At 42.1% G+C, this 24174-nt stretch overlaps 1 protein-coding gene across 6 annotated transcripts in view; it reads right to left on the reverse strand.

The window, feature by feature from the left end:
• PNPLA4 (patatin like domain 4, phospholipase and triacylglycerol lipase) overlaps positions 1–24174 on the reverse strand; it is a 126437-nt gene that overhangs the window by 83120 nt on the left and 19143 nt on the right. For all 6 annotated transcript variants that reach the window (XM_077480830.1, XM_077480831.1, XM_077480834.1 and 3 more), the window contains exons 4-5: positions 17410–17504; positions 17060–17195 (exon numbers count right to left, since the gene is read on the reverse strand). In XM_077480830.1, coding sequence (XP_077336956.1) covers positions 17060–17195; positions 17410–17504 — 231 coding nt within the window. The remainder of the gene's footprint in view (positions 1–17059; positions 17196–17409; positions 17505–24174) is intronic.

The raw sequence follows: 24174 nt of genomic DNA on the forward strand, positions 1-24174 counted from the left end.
ATTTCAACATTTTTAGACAGAACTTCAATTCACCGTATTTTTAGTAAATACTGTAATTATTAAGCACAGCATATATGTATAAAACATCATGACAAGTTACAACTATACTAATAGAGTTATTGTTGAACTTCTGATTTAAATGTAGTTTTTGTGTTCTAATCAGCTAAGGTTTAAAGAATAATTTCCAACATCAACATGTTATATACAGTTACACTGTAGTTGCATTGCTCCAAGCTGGACCATTAAGTATATAAAGGTAACTGGTCAATGTCACTGGAAGCTGGAAAGAACTGAAGCAGATGCCACTACTTCATTCAATCTCCACTTGCTTCTGGGTCCCACCCAAGCAGCTGCTTTCCTGCATTACTTACATCCTACTCTTGAGGGTTATTCTGATACAGGTTTAATCCATACAATAATATATAGGAAAAGTTGCACCAGAAAGTCTACTCTTCTGGCAATTAGCTGTCATCCACAGCACCCTAATAAGTCTATTCCAGTAGGCAAATTTATTAGGGCAAGTAGAAACTGCTTGACCAATGACAGCATTTATGAAGAATGTAAGCATCGTCCACCGATGACATCACTCTGCAAACGGGAAGTAAGCGGGCCACTATTTTCTGAGTGACCAGGATAATACAGTTCTTAAGGAGATATCTGCTGCTTAACTGTAGTGCACATTTGTGAATGCAAATTTGAATATGTTTTAATAAAATATTGTGGAAAACACTGATGACTTCTTTTTTGAGCATTGGATGAAAAAAAATAAAAAATCCTTAAATAGGGGGACAAGGATGGATATGGATTGTATACCAACTCTGGTTAAAGGAGAAGGTGCATTTTGACCTAAACTACATTATGGTAATATACAGGTGAGAGCATCTTTATGTTGGTGATGGAGATTGCACAGTGTATGTGCCAGGCCACCTGAGGCCAGGTGACAGATGCACACCATTGGGATCAGGAGCGCACCGCATGGTAGTGTACCCTACAGCAGACTGCCGCGGATGGGAGTCTGGGTGGTAAAGGAAGGCAGGGCCGCTGGAACACCAACATGGATCCCACCGGGGTTAGAGCGTAAGATTCCCTAGGGCACGGAGTCTAAGCCCTTGTACACACGGTCGGACATTCCGACGGAAAATGTCTGATCGGACTGTGTTGTCAGATAATCTGAACCTGTGTGGGCTCCATCGGACTGTTTCCATCGGAATATCCGAATGACAAAGTTTTAGAACTGGGCTATAACATTTTTCGACAACATGATCCGATCGGACTTTGTCCGAACGTTTGCAGAGAATTCCGATCGGACAAAGTGCCACGCATGCTCAGATCAAATTCCTAGACCAAAGCTATTGGCTACTAGCCTGAACATAGTCCCATCGTAACAAAATAATGTCATCACGTTACGAACGATCGGATTTTCCGACAACTTTGTCCGACCGTCTGTATGCAACACCAGTTGCAGACAAAATCCGACGGATATTGTTGTCAGAATGTCCGACCGTGTACAAGAGCTAAGAGCCAGCAGGTGTTCACCAGAGCCTCTAGTGGTGTGGTTGGACTGGACTGCAACTGGCTCCAGGTCGAGACCCTCAGGATCCCCTAGCTCATGCCCACAGTAGGTAACAGGAGGATAGATATAATAAGGGAATAAGCCAAGGTCGGGGCCACAAGCAGACAAGGACAACAGAGTACACACCAAAGGTTCACGCCAAAGGTCAGACTGACGAGCAGAGACGAATAGTCAAGAACACGCCAAGGTCAGAAACAGAAACAAAACGAAGAGCACACAGCAAGCAGGAAACAGGAAGTCAAGCACACAATGTTGATCAGCACGGCTGGCCTGCAGTGCACAGGTTAATATAGAGTTCTCTGATAGGAGCTGGGGTGGAGATATGCTTAGAGAGATTATAAAAGCAGTCAGGTGTGTGTGGCTGGTCTCTAGAGATGAACACATGGCGAGAGGTAATCTGACAGACAAACTCTATTGCATAACCATGACAGTTTGGTGGTCTTGAACATGATTGCTTGTAAAGAGAGCATGGCAATTATTTAATTAAACTCAGGTAGAAATAAGGACATCATCTGTTATTTTTTGTGGCACTGGGAGTATTGGTGTGTATAAAGTGCGGCACAGTCTCAAAATTATAATTTTTATGAGCATATGTGGGAATGCATATAGTGCCAGAAGTATAGTTAATTGCATGGATAATTATGCAACACATAATTGCGCTGAAGTTATTTTGGTTGTTATTGAGTTCTGTTCCATTGCAACCCTTATGTTTGTAGCAGCAAAAGGGTTAAACCCATTTGAACCTTTGTAATTTATTGCAGACTACATACTCTGTTAAAATACCCTGTGAACTCAGTACATAGGTGAGTCAGACCACAGCTCACTAAACAGCATCAGCCTGGCTTTCCATCAGTTCGGCTTCCCAACGTACTCCCTCATGTAGGACCTGTGTACATTTTTGTTCATATTTAGATTGTAAGCGCTAACAAGCAGGGCTCTCTGATTCCTCCTGTATTAAATTGTATTGTAACTGTACTGTTTGCCCTCACGTTGTAAAGCGCTGCACAAACTGTTTGAGCTATATAAATCCTGTATAATAATAATAAAAATTATAATAATGCCAAAATTGCTTTTATTGCCCATACAAGTGAAAGGGAATACATGAGCAACCCGAACCCTACACACTACTATAATTAATGTTGCGTACACACGACTGGACTTTCAGTCGACGGTCTTCCCGACAGGCCTTCAGAGGATTTCCAACGGACTTTCCAAACAAACGGACTTGGCCACACAAGAACGGACTAAGTCCGTTCGAAAGTCTGTTCGTTTTGAACGTGATGACTTAAGATGGGACTAAACAAGGAAGTTCAATAGCCAGTAGCCAATAGCTTCCCTTGCGTCGTATTTGGTCCGTCGGACCAGCACACAGAACAACGGTTTTCTCGATTTTAGTCCGTTGGAATTGAGTCCGTCGGATAGATTTGAAACATGTTCTATTTCTAGGTCCATCTAATTTATTTTCCGAAAAATTATCGGAATAGCCCACACATGATCGAATTGTGCAACGGACTAGTCCCTTTGGACCTAGTCTGCCGGAAAGTCCAGGAATGTGTACACGGCATTACAGTACTACTCAGGGAGCGTGACCTGTATGAGTTTGCTTTGGGTACACTGCACTAGGGAGAGTTTAGTATGCTGTACACCTGAATAATACATTTTTCTGCGCTTGGGATACTTTAGAGTGCACCCCTTTTTGTTGCCTTATATTTCAGTAGTAGAGTAGTTACATACAACAGCCAGTCAGGTTTTCCTTTCAAATACACTTAGCAATGTAATTTCTAGTTGTAACTACTCCAATTTTGTTCTAGTTTACTTTTTTTCTGCAAAGTGACCCTATAACCAGCCTTGATGTCAAATATTAAAGTATGTATTAGTTGTTCAGGTATTCCAAGGGAAGCAAGTTAAAGCGGGAGTCCGCCGGGACTCCGCGTTTTTTTTTTTTTTTAAAGTCAGCAGCTACAAATACTGCAGCTGCTGACTTTTAAAATAGTGACACTTACCTGTCCAGCGTGCCCGCGATGTCGGCACCCGAAGCCGATCTCTAGATCGACACTCGGGTGCTGCCGCCGCCATCTTGGGTATGGGAATCAGGAAATGGAGCCTTTCGGCTTCATTTCCCGGTTCCCTACTGCGCATGCGCGAGGCGCGCGGCACAATCAGGACGGTCCCCGCTGCCTCTGGGATCTGTGTGTTTCCCAGCAGGCAGCGGGGCACTTGAGCAAAGGGGCGGGCACTTGCGCAAAGGGGCGTAATCTACGCCCCTTTCCGCAGACAGCTATCCCGGAAGTGGGTGCAGTTACCTGGATTATACAGGTAACTGCACCCCCCTCCCCCCTGAAAGGTGCCAATCGTGGCGCCGGAGGGGGGGGGATTCCGATGAGCGGAGGTCCATTTTAGGGTGGACCTCCGCTTTAATGTAATTGCCTATATTCAATGATTTCAGCAACTCCTTCTTATAAATCAAATGTTCTGTTTTAATTTAGATTGGAGTTATCTTCACTGTATCGGTTCCTCAGTCTGCATTTACAATTTACAATTAACATATTTTTGTAGCAGATATTGTAAGTAAAGTTTAGAAACATTAATGGGCATCTCTGGGACACAAGTAAAAATATACTTCAATCATAGCAAGTGTAAGTATATGTTGTGTGTCTATTTGCACTGCATACAGTATACTGTATGTGTTATGCTAGCACAGGATTTTTTTTTTTTTTTTTAATGCTGCACATGCAGAAAAACATGACTTCTGCTCAATGCACAGCACTGCAGTGTCTCCATTAAATGGAATGTTTCAAATTGATTTCAATCTTCAGCGACCATTGTACTGTACTTCAGCAACAATTTCAATTGCTATATGCCAACATGTATTGATTTAACAATCATCATTAGTGCCCAACAAATCAAACGGTTGACAATACCTGCAATAATACCGCTCTGTTTTCTTCAGTCTTCACTATAGCACTGAAAATACATTATTCCATGTACAAAAATATGTAAAAGCTTTTAAATAATAACTGTTTCTGAAGACAGATCCTGGTCATGCGTTGTATTTTACACACACACACACTTTAATATATATATAATAAATATAAACGATTACTAAAAATGTTGGAACATGAGAAGTAGTTCATCTCATTTTAATTACAATAAATGGAATATCTTGCCCAAATTCCAAAGCACTCAGTCACTATACAACTATACAGTATCCCACAAAAGTACATCCCTCACATTTTTGTAAATTTTTTATTTTATATTTTCATGTGACAACACTGAAGAAATTACACTTTGTTACAATGTAAAGTAGTGAGTGTACAGCTTGCATAACAGTGTAAATTTGCTGTCCCCTCAAAATAACTCAACACACAGCCATTAATATCTAAAACGTTGGCAACACAAGTGAGTACACCCCTAATTGAAAATGTCCAAATTGGGCACAATTAGCCATTTTCCCTCCCCAGTGTCATGCGACTCTTTGTGTTACAAGGTCTCAGGTGTGAATGAGGAGCGGGTGTGTTAAATTTGGTGTTATCGCTCTCACTCTCTCATACTGGTCACTGGAAGATCAACATGGCACCTCATGGCAAAGAACACTCTGAGGATCTGAAAAATAATTGTAGCTCTACATAAAGATGGGCTAGGCTATAAGAAGATTGCCAAGATCCTGATACTGAGCTGCAGCATGGTGGCCAAGATCATACAGTGGTTTAACAGGATAGGTTCCATTTAGAACAGACCTCACCATGGTCGCCCAAGGAAGTTGAGTGCACGTGCTCAGCGTCATATCCAGAGGTTGTCTTTGGGAAATAGACGTATGAGTGCTGCTAGCATTGCTGCAGAGGTTGAAGGGGTGGGGGGTCAGACTGTCAGTGCTCAGACCATACGATGCACACGGCATCAAATTGGTCTGCACGGCTGTCGTCCCAGAAGGAAGCCTCTTCTAAAGATGATGCACAAGAAAACCTGCAAACTATTTTCTGAAGACAAGCAGACTAAGGACATTGATTACTGGAACCATGTCCAGTGGTCTGATGAGACCAAGATAAACTTATTGGGTTGAGATGGAGTCAAACGTATAGTGGCAGCAAGGTGAGGAGTACAAAGACAAGTTTGTGCCTACAGTCAAGCATGGTGGTGGGAGTGTCATGGTCTGAGGCTGCATGAGTGCTGCCGGCACTGGCAGTTCATTGAGGGAACCATGAATGCCAACATGTACTGTGACATACTGAAGCAGAGCATGATCCCCTCCCTTCGGTTACTGGGCTGCAGGGCAGTATTCCAACATGATAATGACCCCAAACACACCTCCAAGACGACCACTGCCTTGCTAAAGAAGCTGAAGGTAAAGGTGATGGACTGGCCAAGCATGTCTCCAGACCTAAACCCTATTGAGCATCTTGGGGCATCCTCAAGGCGGAGAAGCACAAGGTCTCCAACATCCATCAGCTCTGTGATGTCATCATGGATTAGTGCAAAAGGACTCCAGTAGCAACCTCTGAAGCTCTGGTAAACTCCATGCCCAAGAGGGTTAAAGGCAGTGCTGGAAAAATAATGGTGTCTACACAAAATATTGACACTTTGGGCCTAATTTGGACATTTTCACTTAGGGGTGTACTCACTGGTGTTAACGGCTTAGACATTAATGGCTGTGTGAGTTATTTTGAGGGGACAAGCTGTACATTCACTACATTACATTGTAGCAATGTTTCATTTCTTCAGTGTTGTCACATGAAAAGATGTAATAAAATATTTACAAAAATGTGAGGGGTGTACTCGCTTTTGTGAGATACTGTATATAGATATATACATATGCACTATATTACCAAAAGTCTGGGGGGCCTGCCTCTTTACATGCATATGAACATATACACATACACACACACATATATATACATATACATACATACATACATACATACACACACACACACACACACACACACACACACACACACACACACAGACACACACACACACACACGGGTATAGAAAGCAATCACCCCCCGCCCCCTTTAAAATTACTTTTGCAGCCTGAAATGAAGACAGAAGCAGCTTTTGTTTTATCCAGCTGCATTCATGCTATGTATAACATCCAAGCGAAAGATATAAACACCATATCAGAAAAATAACAAAAATCCAAAAAAAAGAATCACTGAGTTGGAAAAAGGATTACCCCCTCCTAACAATGACTTGTAAACTCATTCAGGTGTAGCTAATCACCTTCTCAATGGCACACAAAGCCATTTGACTCAACTGTGATCAACTGTGGTCATTTTGATTCGCTCAGCATGAAAATAACTTTTCTGGAGAATTTCAGTCTCTGGTAGTGTAACTGGCCTTTGGCACGCAAAGGCCAGCCCGTCAATGGGGTGCATGACATGTGGCTTATGGGACATTTTGTGGGTTGTGTGTTTTTTACTGTGCGTTTGCAGTATTTGCTACTCGTTTTTTTCACATGGCAAAATGTGTCTACATTTTCTGTGTATAAAGGTGGCCATACACTATACAATCTTATTTCACTGTCTTCATGGGTGTTTGTACAATAAGTGTCTGTAGAATTACTGGAAAGCCTTCATATTTTTGCTAAAAAAGTACTGTATGTATCGGCGTATAACACACACCCCAAGTTTAGGAGGGAAGTTTAAAGAAAAAAAAAACGTACATTTAAATGCCCATCAATGCAGCCTTATCAGTGTCCCTCTGCAGCCTTGTCCATCATTGCACCCTTGTCACTGTCATTTGCAGCCTTGTCATGCAGCCTTGTCCATCATTTCAACCTTGTCAGTGTCATATGCAGCTTTGTCGTGTAGCCTTGTCCATCGATGTACCCTTGTCAGTGACAATTGCAGCCTTGTCAGTTTTATTTGCAACTTTTTTTTCTAAATGGCGCCGCCGAGATACAGAGCCGGATGTCCTGTGTATCTCAGCGGCGCTCGGTAGTTCTCAGCCGCCTTCGGCCATTCTCGTCACCTCTCGCCCACTCTCGATCGTCCTTGGCAGCTGAAAGCTGACGAGAATGGGCGAAAGCTGACGAGAAGGGCTGAAGGTTGCGGAAAGACACCGAGAAGGGCCGAACAGTGGAGGATCGGCGTATAACACGGACCCGCGATTTCCCCCTGATTTTAAGGGGAAACAAGTGCGTGTTATACGCCGACAAATACGGTACATTCATGCTATATTGGTACACAGGGGAGCTGGAATTTGGGGAAAAAAGAACAAAAAAGGTGAACTTACCCTTTAACATTCATCTTGTGCAAATCAACCATTTGGCATTTTGAAATGTTCAGGAAATGAGAGATGAGATATGTGAATAGAGCTGTAGTACTGTAAAACAGGAGGAGTGTGCCCTGGGTTCTGTAAAGCTCAACATACGCTATACAATCTGATTGTACAATCTCCTTTGATCTATTGTCAACTATGTAGTGCAAGGGCCTGCCTGATTGGATACAGAGTGATTAGCTAGATAGGGGTTTCCTCCTATTATATAAATTTGGTAAATATAAAAGCTTGTATGATCAGATTGTATAGTGTATAGCCACCATTAAACACCTAAAATTACTACATTACACATTTTGCCGTGTGAAAAAACGAGTGGCAAATGCTTCAAAATGCACAGTAAATATACCACGACCCACAAAATGCCAAAATGACCCATAAGCCACATGTAGAGCCACATTGAAATGAACAGGCTGCCCTATGCGTGTCACAGGAAAAGCAAACCACAAAACGTTCACCCCCACTATGCTAGGTTTGAAATTGGTGTTGTATCACAAGAATAATGAGGCTCCATTCACTTCTGTGCGTTTCCTTGCATTTCAGAAATGTACTGCACAAAAATAAAAATGGGATAGTTATACAAGTAAAGCCGCGCCTATGGAATAGGTCTTGATCAGCAGGAGTATGTATAGGTATTAGTTTATACCTGTGACCTTGTGTTCTATATAATTTTTTATTGGTTACAATTCTTCTATCTAATTTTTATCTTATTAAAAGATTAAGTGTAAGCTTTCTTTATTTTATGAGGTTGCTGCCACCCTAATATGCGAAGGCTGCACTAAACAACCTGCATTAATGGAATGATTCTTGATCAAAGGTTATTGGCGCTACCTCCACCCAGTTAATTTCAATAACACTCTTTGCTTACTCAAACCTTTTATGTCTATCTATCACCTTAACGTGTCCCCAGGGACTATGTGAATTAAACCCGTGTTCCGTATTTTATCTCAACAACACCCCATTTATCCAACACCTAAAACTCAAGGCAAAAACTGATTGCACCCCACTTTGTATCACCTAAGTGAAATAGTGCCACTATAGTTTCATTAATATTTAAGAATCTCCAATCAAAAAGATATAAATACAAACAATAAAAATAAAATAAAATAAAAAGTGATTGGTAGAGGCCTCTGCCGTGAAAAAACCTAACCTCAAACAAAAAGCCAAAAAATACAGAAAAAAACACAGAAAAAAAAAGCACAGAAAAAAACAGAAAAAAAGGGGGAAGAAAAGAACCCCCAGCAGTTTTAGTGTTTACCAGTGCCAAACCTCTTCCTAATTGGGGAAGAAAACTATCATATACATTCTTTGTGCTAGTTATTAAATATTAAATACACCAGATCTCCTTATATTAATATAAGGAGATCTGGTGTATTTAATAACTAGCACAAAGAATGTATATGATAGTTTTCTTCCCCAATTAGGAAGAGGTTTGGCACTGGTAAACACTAAAACTGCTGGGGGTTCTTTTCTTCCCCCTTTTTTTCTGTTTTTTTCTGTGCTTTTTTTTTTTCTGTGTTTTTTTCTGTATTTTTTGGCTTTTTGTTTGAGGTTAGGTTTTTTCACGGCAGAGGCCTCTACCAATCACTTTTTATTTTATTTTATTTTTATTGTTTGTATTTATATCTTTTTGATTGGAGATTCTTAAATATTAATGAAACTATAGTGGCACTATTTCACTTAGGTGATACAAAGTGGGGTGCAATCAGTTTTTGCCTTGAGTTTTAGGTGTTGGATAAATGGGGTGTTGTTGAGATAAAATACGGAACACGGGTTTAATTCACATAGTCCCTGGGGACACGTTAAGGTGATAGATAGACATAAAAGGTTTGAGTAAGCAAAGAGTGTTATTGAAATTAACTGGGTGGAGGTAGCGCCAATAACCTTTGATCAAGAATCATTACAAAAATAAAAATAAATTGCAGTAAAAAAAAAAAAAAAATGCACCAAGCTTCTTTGGGGCGATTGTTGCGTGTAGGGCACCCCATTCAGGCGGATGTGATGAGTGAAAATGCTTCACTCGTGCCCACTTAGGGGGGATAATAATTGAAAAAAGAAGATATAATTAAAAGTAACACACACACACATATTGTATATATATATATATATATATAAAAAAGATAAAGCCCCTTGCCCCCAAGCACACACTCATAAATGCACATCAGGTGTGGATATATATATAAAAATGACAATTGCTCTACACGTTAATATCACCACAAATGCAAGAGTAATGCCTCGTACACACGGTCAAACAATCCAGTGGAAAACTCAAGTCCGCCGGACAATCTCCCCGTGTGTGGGCTCCGTACTTTTGAAATGAAAAGACTTTTCCGGCCCGGAGAAAAGTCCACTCATTTTGAGTAGAAGGAGGCGTTGCTGGCCCCATCACCTGGTATGGACTTAAAGGGAAATCCCTACGCTGAAAAATCGGCGTGGGGGTCCCCCCCAGGTCCATATCAGACCCTTATCCGAGCACACTACCCGACCGGCCAGGAAAGGGGGCGGGGACGAGTGAGCGTCCCCCCCCCCCTTCTGAGCCATACCAGGCCACGTGCCCTCAACATGGGAGGGTGCCTTGGGGAAGGGGGGGCCGTGCGGTGGCCCGGTCTACTGTCGCTGTAGCCATCTTCTGTTCTTCTCTTCTGGAGACGCGGCGTGCGGCGACTTCTATAGGAACATCACCGGATGATGTCCCCGCGCATTATGATGTCACAGTCCCAGCATCCTCTGGGACTGTGACATCATAATGGGTGGGGACATCATCCGGGAAGTCCCTATATAAGTCGCCGCACGCCGTGTCCCTGTCGTTGTGACCAGAGGCAGCGACGAGGCAACATCTCCAGAAGAGAAAAACAGAAGAGAAGAACAGAAGGCCAGAAGACAGCGGCTACAGAAGACCGGGCCACCGCTTGTAAAAGAGCTATAAGAAGGCGCGGTGGCCCGGCAAGAAGATCCGAAGAGGGGGGGCAAGACCCCTGAAGTCGGAAGAAGAGGGCGCCGGTGAAGAAGAAAGCCGGGCTCCTCAGCTAGTAAAAGAGCTAGCAGAAGATATCGGAGGAGTCCGGCGAGAAGACCTCCAAAGACGGAAGAAGACCCCTGGACCTGTGCAATAAACTATTTTAACCCTTGTGTGTTGTGTTTTTTTTTTACTTTTTTTCACAGGTGAATGGGTAGGGGTACATTGTACCCCATACTCATTCACATAGGGTGGGGGGCCGGTATCTGGGGCCCCCTTATTAAAGGGGGATCCCGGATTCTGATAAGCCCCCCGCCCGCAGACCCCGACAACCAACGGCCAGGGTTGTCTTGTCGGGAAGAGGCCCTTGTCCTCATCAACATGGGGACAAGGTGCTTTGGGGTGGGGGGGCCGCGCGGCCCCCCCTTCCCCAAGGCACCCCCCATGTTGAGGGCACACAGCCTGGTACGGCTCGGGGGGGGGGCGCTCGCTCGTCCCCACCCCCTTTCCTGGCCGGCTGGGTAGCGTGCTCGGATAAGGGTCTGATATGGACCTGGGGGGGACCCCCACGCCGATTTTTATGCATAGGGATTCCCCTTTAAGTTCATACCAGGTGACGGGGCCAGCGACGCCTCCTTCGCTGGCCCCCGGCTACCTGGAGACGCGCTCAAAATGAGCAGACTTTCCTCCGCGTGTGTGGGCGAGTCCGTTCATTTCAAAAGTATGGCGGATAGTCCGGTGGACTTAGTACGCCGTATTAGTCCACTGAAAAAGTGCCGTGTGTGGGCAAGTAGCTCGTTCGGAAAGTCCGGCGGACAGTCCGGCGGAAAGTCCGCCAGACTAAGTCCACCGGATAGTCTGCTACGTGTGTACGCGGCATACGAGAAATAATTCCAGGGTCATCATTCATGGTTATCTATAAACTGATGACCTGTAAAGTCTTTTAAAGTATCTCTAATGGATAATTTTGAGTATCGTAGTGCATTACCATTTCATGGCCAATTTAAAGACTTGGCATGATGGGTTTCTGTTTACTTGACACAGCCTCATCTTTTATATTTTTTCCCAAAACTTAGGTAATTAATTTTGTTTGTGTGCACTAAAATTAACTTCAGTGTATTTTTTTCTAAAAATTATGTGTGTGATAAACCTACCCTCACATCAACTCTAATGCCTTGTACACACGGTCGAACATTCTGACAACAAAATCCATCTGATTTTTTCAGACGGATTTTGTGCCAAACTTGTCTTGCATACACATGGTCGGACAAAGTTGTCGGAAAATCTGATCATACGGAGCGAGGTGACATTTGTTACGTACAACGGGACTATGTAGAGGCTAGTAGCCAATAGCTTTGGTCTCGTAATTTAATCTGAGCATGTGTGGCACTTTGTCAGTTGGAATTCTCTACAAACGATCGGAAAAAGTCAGATCAGATTTTGTTGTCGGAAAATTTTAGATCCAGCTCTCAAACTTTTTCCATCGGGATTTCCGATGGAAAAAGTCAGGGCCCACACACGATCAGATTTTCCGACGGAAATGGTGTACAGGGCATAAGCCTCTCATTAACCTTAAGCCACTCATTTCTGGATTGAAAAAGGGGGGTTATTTACTAAAGGTAAATCCACTTTGCACTGAAATTGCACTTGCTCTAAAGGGGTAGATCTGAAACGAGTGGAAGCTCTGCTGATTTTATCATCCAAACATATGCAAGCTAGAATGCTGTTTTTTTTATTTTCCTTGCATATCCCTCTCGGATCTACAGCGAATTTACTTCCAAATGCACTTTCAGTGTAAAGTGGATTTGGCTTTAGTAAATAAACCTCAAAGTCTCTATCAAATGGTAAAACCAGCTGGATTGGTAAACTTGAGCTTTGTGCATTGTAGTCATATAAGTCAACACACTCCCATGAGAACATATATTAAGCAAATATGAGCAGAGAAGAAACAGGACAATAGTTAACGTTTCTTTATACCTGTCATAGCAACATATAAAAGGAAACTGGGTATTTTGGACAATGAACGGTGAGCTTCTATAAAGGAAAATAAGATTTAAACAATTACAGTGGTAAGGTCAATGTGGATGAAAAAATGAGTTCCTTTTCCAAGATTTCCAATTAGGGAGACATTAAAAAGTCCAAGTAAGAATAAATTACTGGAAGCATACTGTACATAACACATAGTTAAGAGCAAGACTGCATATCTTTTATGAGTGCAGCTGCTGAACCCTATTGCCTACTACTTATTCCCATTACACAGAAAATTACAAAAACCCACTCTACTGTAGAAATGATCGTTTGCTGCTTATGAAAAGGTTCTAAAACGCAACTGGCAAAGGAATAATTTAGACTATACAAAAAGGTTTATAGTGGAGTTTCCACAAAGTCACCTTTTAAAAATACTTTTTATGGAACTTAATAATGCCTGTATTAACTATAGGTGATATTTTTAATGATTTCAAAGTAGTACCAAGGTATTACCATATGTTACAGTATTTCAAATTTCGACCACAAACATACTACATACACACAATGCACACATTTTAAAGACATATTTACAGGTGATACTGCTCACTGCACTGAAAGTTTAAGTTAAAATATAACTTCCGTAAAATGTATTTTTTTCTTTTTGATTAGTGCAGGGAAAGGTTAGAAAATATGCTTAGTTTGTATTATCTCCTGTCCCTGTTGGGGAGAACTTTACTATTTGTCCTGAAAGCCGCTGCTATCAGGAGAAAAAAAAAAGTGAGGAGTAATTCAGAATTGTTCAGTTGCCCTTGGACCATAACCAGCCCATGGTAAAATTGCATCCTTACTTTGATGTTAAATGCCAGTGTTATGGCAGCGGCTAGCTGCCATAGCCCCAGTATTGTTTTTTTACTATGGCAAATTCTCTGTAAGATAAAAGTGGTCCCGTGGGAGGATTTACCACAGGATCACTTTCAGAAGCGGTCGTTTCTGGGCTTACCTAACGGATCGGTGAAGCCCAGGAGCGATCCCATGCGTCCGTTAGCTGGGCATGGAGACAAGTAAGATGGACCCTACTGGTCTCTATGCCCTTGGAGGACTGTTGCAATGTCTGTCATCACTTCCGGTTCCCAGGCCATAGTATTTATTTATTTTTTTAAATGCAAAATTAAAAATATATATATATATATATATTCTTTTGATTTTAAATGGTAAATGAGAGATTTGGGGTCTTTTTTGACCTCAGATCACTCAATAAAGAGGACCTGGCATCCTTATTTAAATTACAAAGGATGTTTACATTCAGTGTAAAAAAAATAAAAAAATAAAGTAAAGTAAAGCACATCCTCCCTCCATGCTCACTCACAGAAGTGATGCAAGTATATGTAAACCATGTTCAAATCACACATATGAGGTATCGCCCCAGATGTTAGAGCGAGAGCAATATTTTTAGCATAAGACCTCCGTAATTCTAAACAGGCAATCTGTAAACATGTTTAAAGTGTTGCCTAAGGAGATTTTTAAGTACTGTAGTTTGCCGCCATTTCCCATTGTGCGCAATTTTAAAGCACAACATGTTAGATAACGATTTATGTGGTGTTAGCTCATCCTTCACATTATACAAAGAAATTGGGGTAAGTTTGTTTTTTAACTCACTAAATTGTATTTTTTTCTGAAAAAAGTGCGATTCAAAGACCACTGTGCAAAATCTGTGTGACTATTGCAATGATCGCCATTTTATTCTCGGATTTAAACTTTTAAAGAAAAAGTTCCAGAAAAGGCCTGGTCATCAAGTGGTTAATGGGGATACTGGTTCCGATGACTATGAGAGTTGCTCATTCTTCTCATTTTGGAGACTTACTTACATATTATGTCCTCAGAAAGCGGAAGTGGGAACACATGCGTAAATATAAAGCTGATTGATATTTAACTGTTTGTTTCAGTATGGCTATTTTAGTGATTTTGTTTCAGCATAAAGATATAGAATAATGCATTTTAGTTACAATGCATTGTTTCTAGAAACTAGGCTTCCTTTACTCTACACTTTTTTTTTATACTTCCTTGCATTACTGCAAAGTGACCTTAAAAAAAAGACAAAAAAAAAAAAAAACAAACAAAAAAACACACGGTTCCCACTGTATCTAAGAAAAAAAAATTGCTGGAGTTATACTTGAATATAGCAGAAACCCGTGAAACTTAAACTGGACCTGTGATAAAAAAAATGCATATGAAGAAGTTATATCAAAAAAGATAGGAGATACAAGAAAATGTTGAAACTTCCTGTAAAATCAGGCCTGGCTCTGTCTTCTCCCACCAAGTCTTTCTATTGGCTCTTTAATGTGATTTATGGGGTTTGGGGTTTGGAATGGGTGGGGATGAGTTCTAATTTTTATATAAAGAAGTTGAGATTTGCATATCATTTTAGGTGCCTAAATGCCCTAATAACCTGTTATTTTTACTGGACACAATACATTTTTTCATCCTAGCAACAGTCTGAAATGCCTAAATTTTTGACAGAATTAATATAATGTATATAAATACCCATTTTCCACCTGAACGACAATGTTTTCTGTAGATAAGTTGCCCTCTAATGGTACAAACCTACACTTAAAAGAGATTCTGTCAGTCACAATAGACAGAACGTAGCATTGTCACTTGAAGGGCATAGTCATGGCGCTTAAACGGGGCTAGGACTATAGAGAAATGAAGTGGCAGGGTGAGCAGAAAAGGTGAAAAAAAATTGGGTCAGGAGATGTGCCTTAAACAGACTTTGTCCCTTTACCCATTTATGAATCTTTTTAACAACCATTTTAGAATACAGCCTTTAGAACTTTTCCTCTGCCTAGTGTTTTGAACTTTTCTGTCTTAGCATAGTAACTGAAGCAGTGCTGGTATAATTACTTGATATACGGGGCCTATAAAAGGACTGCACATAATATTCAGTGTACACAATGTTGCAGGAAGCTATCAAACCAGTGAACTTGCAACAGAAGATGGCCTGAGACCTGAGATGGTCAGATACTGCAGCCATGTTACAGAAGATAGTTTGACACTGTAGGCATGCTACAAAAGATAGTCCAAAACAGCAAACTTGCTACAGAAGATGGTCCAAGACAGCAAGTGTGCTACAGAAGATCTTCCGAGACTGCAAGCATGCTATAGAAGATGTCCCAGAACACTTGGATACCTGCAGAAGATGGATTGAGACTGCAGGCATGCTGCAGAAGACAGTCTCAGACTCAAGCATGCTACAAAAGATGGTCCATGACAGCATGCATACCTATAGAATATGTTCCAAGACTACAGGCATGCTACAGAATACAGACACTGCATATACTACATAACAAATGGCCAGGGACAGCAGACATTCTACAGGAGACAGATACTGGGAAAATGTTATATGAAATGTTGGAGGCTGAGGAAATGCTTCAGGAGCAAGGGTCTGATGATAGCTAAAGATCACTGCTATTACATCCCCTCTAAAATGCCATAACCCCCACAGCCCACATTAGATGTGATTGATTCCACATTTGAAATTCCTCTCAACAAGGTCTCTCCACCTTAGAGAAAAAAAACTGAAACTGGCCATAGACAGATGGAAATTCACCCAGTTCAGCAGGGACTGGCCAAAATTCGGTCAGTGTGTGGCTGTCCCTGCTTGGCAGATGTCAGTTGCTTGACCTTTTCCAAGGGGACAAGTTCTGAGTCCCAATACAATGCCGGCCTCAATTGTGTGGATAGAGATTTTTTGTTTTTTTCAGCCAGAGGTAAAAAAACTGAAGAAAAACTACACATCTATGGCCAGCTTGAAAAGAGAACAGAGAATGAAGAGCACAAACAAAGTAAGCATAAAAACAAAATAAGATAAACGATTTAGCATAGGACAATAATTAATTTTTTTTTTTTACTGCAGTAAGCACCTAGGTTGGTGGCTACTACGTTCTTTTGGGGCCCTGAGGATAATAAATTGAGTTGCAGGGAACTGGAAAAAAACTTAAGGTGCAGGGAAGTTCTAACTATTATGTCATCGCAGTGGTTACACTTTCCACTAGTTTGAAGATGCAGTCTGTCTGGAAGCATAAAATAGGAACACCGCAATACTCTGACACATTTGGGCCTATTTTTACAGCAATGCATCCACATATAAACATACTGGAGGTAGAAGGCATTGATCAGATTGGCATGCAAAACCAATTCAATAAACCTTTCACAGTACGAAGAGTCAAAAAAAAGGTAGACCACAAAATATCTGCATTTTCTGCAGTCAATGACAGCACAATTTTTACCTTAATGAGTTCTTCCCTAGAGGCAAAATTTGAAACCAGTGAATTTTCCCAGCTTTTGGTGTTAGTGACTGATATGTAGAGACGGTTCTGAGCTGCATCGAGAGCATTAGCAGGGAGAATAGTTTCTATGCCTTCCCTGTGGCAAAGAAATAATAAAAATTACTCATATTTAATTATTTAGCATGCAATAAATAATTAACACACCTTCTGCATTCCTGTAGGTTTAGGAGGAAAGTCACATGCATTTGTTTCACTGTACATAAGACACAGATTAGTGTTTATATAGTCATGAAAGCTAAACCTTAGTCTTAGAGTAAACACACTCAAAAATAAGTAGTTGTCATAAATACCTTAAGTATTTCAGAAAATCATATCTTGGTGTAAGTGCTCCAAATGTTTGTTTTCTAACATCTTCAGAAAACTGGTAAATGAAATCCTTACTTTCCTAAAACCAGAATAACGCATAATTGGAATTCATAGAATTTGCAGATTTGAACAATTACATGCAGATAATACATACAAAAAAAAATCTTCATCTTGAGTGATTTAAACTAGAGATTGGGACAATTTTTTTTATTATTTGAGCTTTGAACAGAATACAAATTTAAATTTTAAGAGGTTTTATTGCACTTTCTGTAGCTACTGGGAAGGTTTCTCCTTACCTCTTGCATAGTCACCAGGGCAGGAAGTAAGCAAAATCTCTGTGTAGGGGGCATGGGAAGTAATAAAACATTTTTAAGCAGAACTGTGAATTTTTTTACTGCTATCATTGTTCCCACAGGGAGATCTTCTCCAGTTATCAGGGCAGAAAGTGGAAAAATGTTCCTATACTTCTAGGTCTACTTAGTGATTTCAGAAGTGTTTTGACTAGCCCCCTTTTTTTGTTTCAGACTGGTATATTGGTCTTTTTTTTTGGTTCTTCTTAGATCTATGGAATAGTATACAGAGACAGTAACTACACATGATCAGAAATTCCGTCAGAAAAAAACTTGGGTGGTTTTTCCAACAGAATTTCGCTCAAGCTTGCCTTGCATACACAAGGTCACACAAAAGTTCTCTGAACTTTCGACCATCAAGAACGTGGTGACGTACAACACTACGATGAGCTGAGAAAATTAAGTTCAATGCTTCCCAGCATGCGTCAAATTGTTTCCGAGCATGCGTTGGAATTTATACAGGTGATCGGAATTTCCGATAGGAACTTTTTCCGACTGGAAAAATAGAGAACCTGCACTCAATCTTTTGCTGACAGGAATTCGGCCAGCAAAAATCTGATAGAGCATACACATGGTCGCATTTTCTGACCAAAATCTCTCATCTGTCTTTTGCTGCCTGAAATTCTGATCGTGTGTACGGGGCATAAGCCTGCATCCAGTACACTTTTTTTAAGATCAAGCGTAGTGCAAAAAAATAAGAAAAAACAAACAAAAATAAAAGAAAGAAGACCATAATGGATTTATGCTTTTCTTGAAGGTGATGAGCTTTGTTTGTAATAATGAGGCGTTTTTTGTTTTTTTCTCTCTAGTGAACTAACACAATACACAAGCTTTCATTCTCTGACTGCGAAATGGTTTACGAACCCAAGCCTAACTATATAAATATCTGCTAAGGGGGTTATATACACACACACACACAAGATAGCAGCTAATGTATGTGCTCCTTCAAAGATATAACCCATGAGCACCTATAATGGCCTGCTGTTCATTTAATAATTGAAAATGGTTTATTGATTGAAAAAAAGCATAGTGCACAGACAATGAAATGCCACTTCAATACTACATTAGCGCTGAAAAAGTGTACATTACTTGGCCATAACATAACTGGTATAAAAGCCAGCAAGGCCAACCTAGGTTAAATCTTGGTTATGTTCATTTTGCACAGGATTTAACATTGCTCTTTCTATAAAGGCAATTTTTTTTATTTTTTTGTGACGTACAACACTTGACTTGTTTTGCACTGCATAAAGTGATTCACAAATAGACTGAAACATTGTATCTGAACATTGTATCTGAACTTTTTGTTCTTATTTGAACGTACAAAGCAAACAGCTTAATGTTGTTTACGCTTACTTGATGTTTACATGTTAAAAGCCAAATGTCAGGAAGTACAAATTAAGATTTTGCACTAAATCCTTACTTGCAGAGTGTCAAATCTGCAGCAATGATCAGCGATGAGTAAATGTGGGTCTCAATGATGAGTTACTAATAAAATGTGATTGTTACTGTGAAAACTTGAAATATCGATATATTCTGTAAATTATGCCATTATAGAACTGTTCCATTGAAAGTGTACAAAATTGGGCTTCAAATTTGTCAGCACACCAATGGTAAATGCAGACAATTTTTATTTTATTGCACAACAATAGAAACTTCACCAAGACATGACTTACACCTCATGTGCCATCCCCACAACCTGTTTGTATTATCATGCTTACATTATTTGAATCATATTAAGCCACAACAGCATACATAGCTGAGCCAAAGCACATCGCTACACAACAGCAAAATTATTTCATCTATAAAAGCATACAGTATATATAATGGCAATAGCACTGTTCAATTGCACCGTGTAGATCACACTACAAGAGAATAGTATTTAAAGGGTGACTGTACTTTAATACAGTTATCTGTAAATCAAGGTTCCCTTAACTACCGAATCTAAGCAGTGTGGCCTACTAGAAGCTGCAAGCCATCCCTACAGAATTTCTCAGCTGGGAATCACTAGGGATGAGCTTCGAGTTCGAGTCGAACTCATGTTCTACTCGAACATTGCCTGTTCGCCTGTTCAGCGAACAGTGAACAATTTGGGCTGTTCGCAGCAAATTCGAAAAGCCGGAACACCCTATACAAGTCTATGGGAGAAATATAAAGTGCTCATTTTAAAGGGTAATATGCAGGTTACTGTCCTAAAAAGTGTTTGGGGACCCGGGTCCTGCCCCAGGGGACATGGATCAATGCAAAAAAAAGTTTTAAAAACGGCCGTTTTTTCAGGAGCAGTGATTTTAATAATGATTAAAGTGAAACAATAAAAGTGTAATATTCCTTTAAATTTCGTAGCTGGGGGGTATCTATAGTATGCCTGTGAAGGGGCGCATGTTTCTACTGCTTAGAACTGTCCCTGCACAAAGTGTCATTTGTGCAGGAAAAAAAGTCTTTTAAAATCACTTGCGGCTAAATTGTCGGGTCCCGTAATACAGAGAACACTCAATGAGTGTTCTCTGTATTAGCCGACAATTAATTCATTCATTGATAAAAAAAAAAGCGTGGGGGTTCCCCTAAATATCCATACCAGACCCTTCAGGTCTGATATGGATATTAAGGGGAACCCCGCATCAAATTAAAAAAAAATTGACGTGGGGGTCCCCCTAAAAATCCATACCAGACCCTTTATCCGAGTACGCAACCTGGCAGGCCGCAGGAAAAGAGGGGGGGACGAGAGAGCGGCCCCCCTTCCCTCCTGAACTGTACCAGGCCACATACCCTCAACATTGGGAGGATGCTTTGGGGGTCTGTGACCCCTCAAAGCACCTTGTCCCCATGTTGATGAGGACAAGGGCCTCATCCTCACAACCCTGGCCGGTGGTTGTGAGGGTCTGCGGGTGGGGGGCTTATCAGAATCTGGAAGCCCCCTTTAACAAGGGGACCCCCAGATCCCGCCCCCCCCCTGTTTGAAATGGTAAGGGGGTACAAAAGTACCCCTACCATTTCACAAAGAAAGTGTCAAAATGGTTAAATAAGACAACCACACTTTTGAAAAATTCCTTTATTAAAAATAAAAAAAAGATTCCAGCGGTGCTAATCCACTCTTGCTATCCAGCGACGGATCTCCGGGGTCCAGCGATGGATGATCATATCCAGCGACGGGGGATCTCTCAGTCCAGCGCTGTCCATACATCCTTCTTCTGTCTCCACTGCGGAGACTGCGGAGATCCCAGCGCTGACGTTTCTTATATTAGGAGGGCGGGGCCACCCGTCACCTGACCCCGCCCCTCTGAAGCTGGAGAGGGAAGCCAGGGGTTCCCCAGTGACGTGTGGGTGACCCCGCCCCCTCTGATGTAACGCAGGTTTCCGTTACATCAGAGGGGGCGGGGTCACCCACACGTCACTGGGGAACCCCTGGCTCCCTTCACCAGCGTCAGAGGGGGCGGGGTCAGGTGACGAGTGGCCCCGCCCTCCTAATATAAGAAACGTCAGCGCTGGGATCCCCGCAGTGTCTCCGGAGTGGAGACAGAAGACGGATGTATGGACAGCGCTGGACTGAGAGATCCCCCGTCGCTGGATATGATCATCCATCGCTGGACCCCGGAGATTCGTCGCTGGATAGCAAGAGTGGATTAGCGCCGCTGGAATCTTTTTTTTTAATTTTTTATTTTTAATAAAGGAATTTTTCAAAAGTGTGTTTGTCTTATTTAACCATTTTGACACTTTCTTTGTGAAATGGTAGGGGTACTTTTGTACCCCCTTACCATTTCAAACAGGGGGGGGGGCGGGATCTGGGGGTCCCCTTGTTAAAGGGGGCTTCCAGATTCTGATAAGCCCCCCGCCCGCAGACCCTCACAACCACCGGCCAGGGTTGTGAGGATGAGGCGCTTGTCCTCATCAACATGGGGACAAGGTGCTTTGAGGGGGTCACAGACCCCCAAAGCATCCTCCCAATGTTGAGGGTATGTGGCCTGGTATGGTTCAGGAGGGAGGGGGGGCCGCTCTCTTGTCCCCCCTCTTTTCCTGCGGCCTGCCAGGTTGTGTGCTCGGATAAAGGGTCTGGTATGGATTTTTAGGGGGACCCCCACGTCAATTTTTTTTTAATTTGATGCGGGGTTCCCCTTAATATCCATATCAGACCTGAAGGGTCTGGTATGGATATTTAGGGGGACCCCCACGTCATTTTTTTTTTATTTGACACGGGGTTCTCCTTAATATCCATGTCAGACCTGAAGGGCCTGGTAATTGAATTTAGGGGAATCCCCGCGCTCATTGAGTCTTCTCTGTATTATGAGGAGCCGACAATTTAGCCGCAAGTGATTTTAAAAGACTTTTTTTCCTGCACAAATGACACTTCGTGCAGGGACAGTTCTAAGCAGCAGAAACATGCGCCCCTTCACAGGCATACTATAGATACCCCCCAGCTACGAAATGTAAAGGAATATTACACTTTTATTGTTTCACTTTAATCATTATTAAAATCACTGCTCCTGAAAAAACGGCCGTTTTTAAAACTTTTTTTTTGCATTGATCCATGTCCCCTGGAGCAGGACCCAGGTCCCCAAACACTTTTTAGGACAGTAACTTGCATATTACCCTTTAAAATGAGCACTTTAGATTGTGAACGTTCGAGTCCCATAGACTTTAATAGGGTTCTAAAGTTCACACGAAGTTTAGGTCTGTTCGCAGGTTCTGGTGCGAACCGAACAGGGGGGTGTTCGGCTCATCCCTAGGAATCACCATTCATTCTTATAAAGGGGCCATTGGTTATGCATCACTGCATCTCTGCTTATTTTCCTTTTATTTCTATGAAGAGGCTGTTGGGATACATAAACTTGATGGTGACATTGTCACATGCAATGTGAAGAATGAAAAGGAATGACCTCTTACAGCATGAGAAGTCTAAATGGCATGACAGCTGCAAAGCAACAAGGATTCCAATCATCCAGGGATAACAGGAAATACCCGATAGTGATAAGCAGGGGGTATGGCACTTGGGGTAGTTCAACTTTAGGCAACAGCATTTCTTCAAAACATTTTGCAGGACTAGGCAGTTTTACTCTACTACTAGCAAAAGTGAGCTTACTCATTGAAGGCTGAAAAAGGAAGGGCACATCATGGAAATAGTGAAGAGAACACACGCATGCGTTGGTACAATGGCAGTAAGAGCTGAGGCATGTAATCTATGCAGTGACAGAGAGTGCATGGACAGGTGTTGGTGCAGTTGTGCGTGAAGAGGGGGAAAGGTGGTAGGAACAGAGAGAGAGAGAATGTGGGTCAAGGAACAGTGGTGAGGATTGGGGTGTAGGTATGATGTTGAAGGAATAGGGGCAGCTGCAAAGGTAAGAGTGAAAAAGAGTGGCATAAATGGGCAGTGGTGGGGTTATTTCAGGCATGGTGGTGAGAAGGGGAGGGCAGACACAGTGAAAAATAGTGGTAGGTGGGGTACTGGCGTATTGGTGGTGAAAGGACGTGTTTGTAGGGGCAGTGGCGAGTGCCACCTCCACCCAGGAGCGGGCAGCTGTAACTTCAGGTGCAGTCCGGAGGCATGGGTCAAAAAGGGGTGGGGGTGGGTGGGGGTTGGTTATGCAAGCTACCAAGCTGGAGATTATAGCACCTATCTAAGCCAAATCAGAAGCTAGGAAGGGGGGGGGGGGGAAACAGGAGGATAATATGAACTGATGGAGCTTTAAATTAGAAGGTCATGTCCTGATGCAACTCAGACCTGCTGCTTACCCCTCTGTTATTATCCTCCTTTTACTATTGTGCATGTACCAGATATTGTTGCCAATTTGGCTCATTCCAAAGACTCTACATTACTCCAAGTGCTACTGATAGCCTCAATTCTGCAGTGATCTTTGTGGATGCATGCAATCATCTTCCAGCACAGAAATTCTCCTGTCACTAATAACTTATTTGTGGCTCCTTCATGTCACACTATCTACTGAAGAGAGTTGCAGACAATTTATTAGTGGATGAAGTGCTTCCTGTATTGGGAGCGGATTGCTGGTATGTGCAGGTATTACTGGAAGATAGAATTGATGAGCAACACTGTCACTAAATACTGGGTCCACATGCACAGTATAACCTTATAGCTTTCTACCTGGCCAGGAGACATATCAGCCTCATAGAAGTCTATTGGGTACTACCAGGGCCGGCGCTACCACTAGGCGAAGTAGGCAGCCGCCTAGGGCGCACTACCACCTAGGGCGCAACTACGGCCTCTGCCCAGTGTGAGCTCCTCTTCTGCTCTCTCGCCCCCCCTGTGGTGTTCCACCGGCGCCACCAATCCCCCATGTTTCCCGCTGAGCGCCCCACTGTGCTCATCTCACAGCGCCACTCCGGGACTCCTTTGCTCCAGCTTGTCCCTCTGGAGCGGCTCTGTGTGAGTGCAGCGGAGGGGCAGGGCTCGGT

This window comes from Lithobates pipiens, unplaced genomic scaffold, assembly GCF_037356315.1.
Source record: "Lithobates pipiens isolate NorthernLeopardFrog02 unplaced genomic scaffold, aLitPip1_a1.2 Scaffold_16, whole genome shotgun sequence".
In the NCBI taxonomy this organism is placed as follows: domain Eukaryota; kingdom Metazoa; phylum Chordata; class Amphibia; order Anura; family Ranidae; genus Lithobates; species Lithobates pipiens.